This window comes from Neopelma chrysocephalum, unplaced genomic scaffold (genome assembly GCF_003984885.1).
Source record: "Neopelma chrysocephalum unplaced genomic scaffold, ASM398488v2 Primary Assembly neopelma1_97, whole genome shotgun sequence".
Taxonomy (NCBI): domain Eukaryota; kingdom Metazoa; phylum Chordata; class Aves; order Passeriformes; family Pipridae; genus Neopelma; species Neopelma chrysocephalum.
Window position 1 is genome coordinate 4,588,278 of NW_020897760.1, and position 10,666 is coordinate 4,598,943.

Sequence of the window (10,666 nt, forward strand, 5' to 3'; positions counted from 1 at the left end):
GCCTCAGTGGCAGCCAGCCCTTCCAGGGTGAGTGGGTGGGTGGGTGGATGGGTGGATGGATGGATGGATGGATGGATGGATGGATAAGAGAGAGAAAAAGATGCCTTGGACCACTTTTCGGTACCCATCTGACCTAGCTCACAGTTCAAGCAAATCGTGCCTTTCCTGCTTTCTAGGCTTTTCCTACTGCATTCTCATTTAGACCTAAAGTTCATCACATTTCAAGAACAAAAGTTCAAGTTTCAAATTTCATCAGGGGCCAGGATCCATACAACCATAAAAACATGCTTCTCTTTTTCTACCAAGAAGATATTAAAAAGTTGCTGATTGTTACCCATGGAATGCATTCAGAAGCCGGTAGAAAAACATAGCAGGTGATCATGTAATTAAAGGCTCTGCCATAGTGAATATGCATACACAGACAAGCATAAGTATCAACAAGGAACCTACAATCCAACAAATACTTGCCTGCAGACTCAGTACTGCAGTGTGACCACAGTGCTTTCACACTGCAAAGGTTCCATAGCCTATAAAAGTAGTGATTGCAGGGCAGTGTAGATGCTCATGAGAGCTTAAATTAGCCAGCTCCAATCTTGGTAGCTGTCTTGCTCTAGCACTTTGAAAGTGACTGCCTGCTGCAAAATCTTCATGACAGGTGGGGTTAATTGGCCCACATTAAGCCTCATGCTGCTATGGCAAGACAGCAAGAGCGCCTGTTGTAAAGTCAGCTCCCATCCATTGATCTCATACTGCTGTCGTTGCTCTGATGACCAGTCCTTATTGCGCAACTGTAATCTAGAAATACTCATTTTAGTATTATTCTTTCAAGTGGAAATTTATTTATAAAACACTTGAAACTCACTTAAGTACACAACAAATCCACATTTTCTCATTATCAGATTCTCTCACAGATAAATAATAAACAAATGGCTTCTGTGTTCAATGCATAGGCTCCCGAAACAGGTTGTCTTATTCTTCTTTTGTTCTAGACCATAATTGCTTCAACTACATTATCTTGTGTGTTAGGCAATGCTTTCTGGTGGGTTTTTTGGCTAATGGAGAATGCTGTTATACATAAAGCACAACTGGATGTCTGAAACACTGAGTATATAAGCAGTAACACACCGGAATAGGCACAAGATACTACAGTGCAGCCTTTTAAATACTGTTCAATGTGTGTGTGCACACATGCATTTGCACTGAAGTATCTCTCCTGAGAAAGAAGGACTAGCCAGTACAAATAATATACAAGTGGAGATGGAGATGAAGAGCTTTATCAAAGGGAAGAAAAATACAAAATTCTAAAGCAATTCTTAGGAGACCGCTAGAAACTTTCCTTACTAATGTGGAGGCTTTGTACTTTCCTGGAGATACAGCTCTACCTACTCTTTCCTGGGTCAGTGCAAATGAAGTTTAATTTCTGTAAGGACATGCAATTGAGAAAAAATTAAAACAAGAACGGAGTTTTCATTAGTTAGGACTTTTTAAATTTGAATTTATTGCATAACTGATTTTGGTAAATTTAAACTCATCCTTAGTCTTCTGTTGGTCTGTAAAACAGAGAGAATCAGCTTGTTTCCTTAAAACATCTGTATTGAATGAATTTGGTCACATTTACATGCTTACTCATGTTTCACATATACTCAGGCTGATAATACCACAGAAGCAACACCGACTTTATAGTACTGCTCTCACATTATACTGAAAATGCAGCAGAACTTGTGTGCTACATGTGTACTTTGGATTCCTTAGTTGTTTGATCACATTGATGAAGGGATATGCAATCAATCTCCTACTAAGACAGTGAGTAGTATTGGCCATAACTCATTACTCCATCAAAGAATTTGGCATTTCAATCGATGGGAAATGATGTGTGATCATTCTAATTTATTATACATCATTTCCCATCAATCGGTGTGCTGAAGCTTTGACATAATAAGTAGTTACAGACACTGTCAATCATTCTTGGTCAAACACCTCTGAATGCTGCCATTTGGTGCACCTTCAGCTATTCATCCAAACTGCAAATACTCATCCAAAACAGTCAGCAATCAGACTGTAACTAGAGGTACATAAAAAGACTCAAAGATCTCAAAAGCCTCCAGAAAATATGTAACTGGAAAAAAAAGACTTATAATGAAAGTGCACTGCAAAAAAAATGCATAAAAACTGAGAAAGCAAACCTCTAGTGAAACAGCATCCAGCTAGGAAAAGATTGAAAAAATGCAAGCTTCAGTATTGCACTGGATTTTGGCAGGATCATCTGCTATGCTGGCCACCTTACTGTAAGAAGGAGCTAAATTCTTCTGATTTGTGTCAGCACAATTAATTTTGTCTTCTGTGGAGTTGCATGGGCGTGTAAACCCAGGCCACACTTAATCTTTCCTCTACTGATGAGATTAGAGCTCTTGAAATCAGCCCTGAGCCTAAAACATTCGTTCCCTCTCCAAAATTCCCTTTAAAGTTCACTCTCCATAATTCTCTTTGAGGTCTCCTGTTTATTCCCCAGCAAATCCTATTAAAATTACTCCCACTATTAGTCATGATTTCAAAAACAATTATGCATTACTCAACTCTCCAACTAATACAGTAGAATCTTCTACGATTCTGTTCTGTCACTCTAAATATCAGCAGTGTCCAAAGGGTTACAGACTTTTTCTAATCCAGAAGTGTGACAACAACCACAGTCACTGTGAAGTTACTTATTACAGCAAAATAAAACATGTATTCAGTGACAATTATTCTTCTGGACTTACTTTAGGACTCCACTTGGCCACTATACCTAAGGCCACTGCCCCTTTTTTCTACCAGATCAGTATGACACTTAATAGTTAGAGGTTACTCTTTCACGGGAATGCATTAACCCATCTAGTTAAAAACATTGGTCCTCCCTTAAGAAATCACTATTCATTTTTAAACCAAGCCTGAACTTTCTTCTAGAACTTGCCTGTATTTAATCCAGTCATTGGGTATGGAATACACTGCCAACAAAGATAGATAAAGCTTTTGTGATAGCAAAACACCCAATGAAATGCTACCCTAAAATGTCACTTTCAAAGTGGCAAAATTAAGCAAAAGCTGCGTGACCAACTGCTACAGCAAGCAAGCTAACATGATTAATATAGCAAGCCCCCCTGTGATGTATTTTAGATGTCAGACTAGATGATCCAGCAGGTCAGTTCTAGCTCCACTGTGCATATTATCCCCCTCACTCTCACACATTCTTCTATGCTTTTCTGTTTCTCTCCCTACAGGAGAACTCATACCATTCCTCTAATACTCCTCATCATTTTCCCCATCTCTTTTTCTTCAAGAGGTTGTCTTGTCTTCCAGTGTGACAAATGTAAAAGCTATTGTATTGAGTTCCATATAGCAATATCTCATTATTGGTAAGCTGGTTAGGGATAGTTTGTATGAAACTGCTACATAAAAACAATACATTGAATCATCTTTCTCTCCGCCCATCCATCCTTCCTATACTCTTCATTAGATTTTTCAACCTAAAATAATGCAATACTGGACAGTTTAATGTGGCCCCTAAATTGACATGTTTATTTATTCTGTTACTATGAAATATTCTGATTTTCCTTTCAAGTCCTATTCACCAGCTGCTATAAACTCTTCCAATCCTCTTACCAGCCTCCAGCCTGATCTGCCCTGACCATGGCAGCTCCCTGAGAAAGGCAATCTTTACCCACTATTGGATCTGGAAATCTAAAAACATTAATAAAATAAGGTCAAGTTAATACTTTTTTAGAAATATGTCAGGTTTTGCATATATCAATTTTTTGACGGATTTGTTGTTGTTTTTTACGTTTCTGAGAGAGGTATCAGAGTTAGAATTTGTCAAACGAGTTTACACTCAAAGAGCAATGAATAGGCCATCCACCTGGAGACTATGTACTCACTGATAATTCTGAACTTGCAAACACCAGGATTCAGGCAGAAACCTCATTTTAAGAGTTCTAGTACCTTCTCTTTCAAATAGGGATCATAAATGTTACTACATCTAATCAACATATACAGAGTGATATCTGAAATTAGAAATTCAAATACATGCAACAATCTACTTGCCAACAATCTCTAGACCAAAAATTATTCAGATAAAGTATTTGGTGAATAATTTTGAATAGCAAATTCATTTGAGAAAATCAAAGCAGCTCACAGACAATTCACAAATGAAAAAAGTTATACATGTTAAATCATTTATTATGAACTATTTTTCATCTCTGTTCTGCTCTTTGTTTTTCCATTCCAGGCAAAGACAGCTTCAGAAGGAGCAGGATAAAAAAGCAAAAAAGAAACCCCAATTCTTTTCTTACTTGGCACATTCTAGTTATTCTTGAGTATTTACCTATTTATTGAGAAGAGAAAAAGTTAAATGTTGACCCACTCAAGAAGTAAAATGGACACCCTAGTCTAAATATTACATACAAAATTCTAGCCTGATGAGATTGGAAATGAGAGGACTACAGGCCTCCCAAACACAGGTCTCATAATTAACAGACTTTTAACTATAGCTGCATTGCCAGGTGCAAATTTAATAGAAGATTATAAATGATAGATGAACTGTATTTCCAGCAGCTGTTTCTAATCCCAAGCAAAAATCTTCATTAAGATAGCGTTAACGTCGTAAATGGTTATCTATTAATTTAAAGTATTGCAAAACATCAAACATTACTCATGTAGAACATTGTGTTGAAAGCCAAGCTAAGAAACCATGCCCTAAATAAAGTTTTAAAACATGGAGTTTTAAGTCAGACAATCCAAAGTTAGAATTAACAATGTCAAACTTTCTGCAATCTTGAACAGATTGCCCTGGGATTCAGACAAGCTCCTCAGGAGCGCTGCTAAGTGCTACCTAAATTCCAGCTGCAAGAGCAGGGTGTTGGGCTGCTGGAATTCAAGCCTGCCACGTTTTGGTAAATCCACTGACATGCAATGAAAATGTCAGCTCTGGCACTGGCTTTGCCAGAGCTCCTGATCTGAGGAAACTTCCAAGCTCAGTAAGGCAGAGTTCTAAGCACAACCAGCTCTGCTGACGTGCTCAAAAACGTAGAGAAAACTACGTATTTTCTTATATTAGTCCCTTTTATACAATTTTAAGGCAAATCAGTTTTGCAGGGAATAAAAAGAATATACTGAATATACCCAACCCTCCCCCATTAAAGGTGCAGAGACGTAGAGAGATGTGAACTCTGATCTGGAGAAGGCTCCCTTCTTGACCCACGGTATCTGAGAGTTTCTGACACCACCAGTGCCTAAAGCTCTTCTCACCTAAAGCTTTCACCCTGTTCATAGAGCTCCAACCTCAGAAATACAACGAATGGAACATCCCTATTTTCTCCAAAATTTACCCCACAGTGAGCTATGTCAAACAGCCATTATGTTGTACTTTGTGGCCAGGCGTTTTACAATCCCTCAGCAAGAAAAGCAGTACACAGGAACACTTCCACCACACCCAGACCTGCTCATCAAATTAGGGGGAAAAAAAAAAGAGGTAATCTATGTATTGTTTTTATTCAATGTATTCTGTGCAGGCCTTCCAAGAAGACAGAACCCATTGGAAAAATTCTCCAAAGACCTTTTCTCAATAAGAGCTACAGAGAAAGTTTTAAGATTAACCTATATAATTCACATCTTAATTCACATTTTTATTTTAGTACATTTCTAACTGGAAAAAAAGAGACCACCAAGCTGCAAGATAAGCTCTAGATTTAGAAAATCTACTAGGTACAATTAGCTAAACAGTCTAACAGATGCCTAGTAATGATTATTACTTATATGTGTAGAAATTCCTAGATAAAGCTACCGTAAATATGATATTTATTTCCAAAAGGGCCTTGTTCTTCAAAGCCCTTTCCCTTTCTTACATTTTTACACTTAACAATGTACAGAACAGTTTCAAATGACACTCAAATCATGACCAAAGATGTAAGCTGCTCTCAACAGCTGCACTATCTCAGTTTCCAACTAAAGCAGACTTCCTACTTCTAAAGAAAGTAACCTCCCTTTTATTTAACTTTCTTTCCATCCCTTCCTCCTACTCAAAGGTTTAAACTTCTTTACTTTCCCCCTTGAGCAACAGTAAGTCAAATTCCACTTTAGCATCTGCATGACGAATACTGGGCTAATGAGATGCAAAAATTAGTTGAGTAAAATGATCAATAAACCATGATAATAATAATTTAAATTAGACAACTGTACTGTGTCCTTGGATCTAAATCTCTTTTTACTTATCTAATGCACTATATAAGAACTAGTTGATAGTTAACCTAAACGTTTTGTCTGGTTTTATACACTGTATGCACACCTTAAAATCATATCTTTTCATGCATACAGAAAGAAAAGTGTATTGTATAGGAAATTATTTTCCTCAGTGTTTTGTGGCCCAAATAAAATTGTCATTTCTTACTTACCAGAAAAATAATCCACTGCCATTTTGGAAGAAAATGCCAATAGAGTCACTGCAGTGTGCAAGTCAATTTTTCCCTCAAGTTAAAGCACTGCTACACAGAATGTCTGCAGGGAACAAAATTTTTATGGGAATTTCACCAGTAAAAATCCAGTACAACTCCAGTGATTTGATCAGATTATTTCTCCCTATATTTCATCTGTGTAAAGCACAGAACAATTTGGTCCAAGCCAGACAAATATATAGGGGAATATATGAGGAAATCAGTAATAAAATACAGGGAAGTATTGAGATGCTCAGATTATACCATATCACACAGATAAAATAATTATAATTCAAGCAGAATGGTGGGTGGTCTTTCAATGGGACATATTGTTGATGAGGTATGCCCCCAAATCAGCTCTATGAGCAACCAGTAAAATGTTCTGAAGTTTGCTCCCTATTAAATTCTGAAAAACAAATCATACCTCCAACAAGAATGGAGTTAAAAAATAGAATCAAAATATTAATAATTTTTGACAGGTCTTGCATGGCCTGCACCATTAGGCACCAAAAATGTGCTTAATGTTAGTAACAGGTCCCATACATAAAAGTAAAGAATAAATGTAAATCATGGCTGCACATACGTAATTTTTTACATATAACCAATAATAAATTATATATCAAATCGATATGCTAAACCTAATAACTGTTTGCACGTTATGTAATTTTCAATTTTAACATTGCAGGACTTCAACCCTTAGTATCAACCCTTGGGTAGTGGTACAATATCCAGCAAATGCAAACTGCCTGCTCCTCTTTCAGGTACAGCTTCTCTTCTTCACTTACAGATTTTTTAATGTATTCGTTATTCTGGGGTTTTTTCCCCCCAAAAATCCAAACCTGTAGTCTGTAAGTTAGTCCACATGTTTACCACATGAAGAAGCTCACATAAGCAAGTAGCAGTCATTTTAAATGACAGATTAGAATGACACAGAAGGAGAAACTTTGGCATTTCAAGTTAATAATATGAAAGATTTGCCCTCTATGATACATTATGTTAAAAACCCACTTTATAGCCACATTCCAATAAGATTCTTATTTAGATCAGAAAGATTAATAACTCTGAAAAAGTAGTTCCAAATTATGAGACACCCATTCGTAAATTACAAGTATAAATTTGTAACACATTCATAAGATTGGTTAAGGCATCAGAGTATATCGCTTCACCCTCTGCACCTTTTTTTACTTACAAACAAAATGCAAGTATTTTAGTTCTAACAGAATCATTAGGGGACAACTAAGCTTAGAAACAAAACGACCTTATTCAAATATTGAACCCATTCCACTTATAACTTGAGTCTTTCAAAAGCAAGGAAATTGAGTTGACACATGCTCCCCTCAGCTGCATGTTCCTATGCTTTTCCCTTAGATGCAACAGTTAAAAGAAAGCATTAGCCTCTACAGTGATTTCTGCTTTGCTTCTACAATGCCTTTTTCTTCACTTTTATACAACCCTTCTGTTATTTCACCTTTGGAGAAGGAAACTGCATTTTGTAAATAACTTCGAAAAGTGCTGCCTGTTCTGGAGAAGACACAGAATTTGCTTTATTCCTTTACCTCTGGAAAGATTTATAAAATACAGTTGAAAGATGGACTCAACCACAAGGCAAACAGATGGTTTCCAAACCCTAGAAAATGTCTGAGGTATTCAAAGCAGAGGTTTTTGTTCAGTCAGTTACAGAAATAAGGGCCAGCCATGAATATTAGATCTCCAGTTAGATTTGGAAACACTCGCTTCCCACTGAAGTTCAGGCATTCTGATCTGTGTTTAGATCCCTATCTGCTACAAAGACTACATTAATTTAATGTCTTTTAACAAGAAAAATTCATTCTTGCCACAGACATTAAAAAAATAAAATTCAAAGAGAAATCATTCTTCAAAGGAAACAAGGGCCCCATCTGCTGATGTTTAAATGTACTACATTAACACGCACTACAGTGCTCCCACAGATAAGGTATTGAAGTGAATTGCAAAGACAAATCACCACATTAACTGTGTTGCATTCTTCTGGTATCTTTTTTATAGGTAAAAAAGTTTTTAGGCCCTTGGGTCAATCAGTTTCCACAGATGATGAGAGCTCTGTCTGTGAAAAAAATGGGAGACTAGGAAGGAAATTCAGGCAAGAACGTGAATTTGCACAACAATAAAATAAGGGAATATGGCCAATCCTATATAAAGCAAAACAAAATTACATCTACAAGCATACAATAAACAGTTATAGAAAATAATAAACCATTACTATCTAAATGTCACCCTAAACACCAAATTTATGAATTATCAAAATGTCCAAAACCACAATAGACATTAAAGCAGAACTTTAAGAGCAACAATGAAAGAAGGCATCTGGGAAATGTATAAGTCAAACTTTTCTGAAGTTTAAAATATCTTGTTAAAGAGTCTGATAGTTGTATATTGAGAGTTCTTAAAACTAAGCACTGTTTTGTTTACAGAAATCCCATACATAGCAGACTTTACATTATCTTGTGGTGAAAAATGGCAGTGAGCTTAATGAAGACAAAACAAATGTCCTTATTATGGACAAGAACATTTCAAACATTATATCAACAAAGAGCCGGCAGCTGAATTTATAATCTCATATGACTATATTCTGCAATAAAAAAGTACATCACTTGGAAGTACTAAAACCTTTTTGTTTATAGGGGTACAACATAGAAAAGGCCCATGCTGGTACGCCAGGATGAAGCATGTGCCTGACCTCTGTCCCCAAGCCCAGCACCACAGAAATGAACCTCTGAATAAAGCTGGAGAAAGCACTAAAGAAACTTGCTGCTGTTCTTCTCTCCTGGACCAGCCACAAGTGCAGCCAATGCAAGCTGGGTGTTTCTACAAGTTGTCCTACACTCCAGAATTGTAACTCTGCTGGGGAGAGTGCTGCAGTCTCTTTATCCTTCCTATTCTGTGCCACAGACCTTGTTTCCATGTATGATGCTGGAGGTCATCGCTGGGCCACACAGCCGGAGCTACAGGACAAAGTCCCACGAATCACTGGCTTTCTCAGGAAATAAGAAAGGCATAATATATTTCCAGCAAATATTCTAACATAAAAATAAGAGCTATGCAAATGTACTAAACTTGCACATACCCCACAAAATTTTGGGTTTGCTACCAAAACCCTACAAAACTGGAAATTATTTCCAGCTGGGCAACGGTCAGACGGCAACATACAAAACATCTCACTGCATGGATAAAAACAATAATTAGAAACTCAGTGCTTGTGAATTCTTCAGTAAGCATGAATATAATCCACACAATAAACAACACTGGCTTGGCTTTTAACTGAGCAAATTAAATTCATAGTCTGAATATAGTTCCAAGATGTGAAAACAAAGTTCAAGGCACAAAACAAAACTATAAATATAACTACTTCTTCAGAGCATAATTAGATCTAGTGTGGTTTTCTGGTATTTTCTTATAACTGTTTCTTTCATAGAGTTCCTTCCATCGGCTTTTGTATTATAAACCAATTTAGAGATGTTGACAGTCTGACTATTGAAATGTACTTCAGGCTGAAACACGTTGAATGAGGAATTTGTCTGGTGGAATAACCACATAACAAAACAGACATAAGACCAAGGTCCAGTTCCCCACATATGGCATTTCCTCAAAAGGAAATTTACCATTTACAGTAAGCACTGGCTTTCGCGTGATTTTCTATAAAGTGTGCCTTTTTGAGCAGGTTGTTATTTGTTTGATCATTATCACTTATAAAAGAGGAAAACAATTAAAAGCTTTCAGAAGTCAGCTTCTTCAAAAAAGTGCCTGTGGAAAAAAATATGAGCATTCCTACTCATGATCACAGATAACACAAAGTAACTTTACTGTGCCCCTTCATTGGATCAGACACCAATCCCCAACCTGAAATTATATGTTGGGAAAAGTAATCATATCTACATCAGTTATAAGCGTGTTAAAAGCAAAGCCACTGGCACTTTGTCAAAAGTGAATCTGGTGCTTTGGGTGAAGCTACATATGAGATGATCCCAGTGGTTACTGCTGTTGGAAAAGCTCTACTCTGCCATCTGCTCACAAGTGTGTGCTCCTCACCGTGCTCCTCAGCATGCACTCCTGCCTCTGGCTCCTCCTAGACCTGGCCTCTTTCAGCTGGGCAGAACATTAGAAAACTGACCCAGCAAGCAAAGTGGATAGGATAGGATAGGATAGGATAGGATAGGATAGGATAGGATAGG

At 37.1% G+C, this 10,666-nt stretch overlaps 1 protein-coding gene across 1 annotated transcript in view; it reads right to left on the minus strand.

Annotated features, from left to right (window-relative positions):
- Positions 1–572: 572 nt before the first annotated feature.
- LOC113972788 overlaps positions 573–10,666 on the minus strand; it is a 115,077-nt gene continuing 104,983 nt past the window's right edge. Inside the window, exon 8 of the mRNA XM_027694198.1 lies at positions 573–821. Coding sequence (XP_027549999.1) covers positions 573–821 — 249 coding nt within the window. The remainder of the gene's footprint in view (positions 822–10,666) is intronic.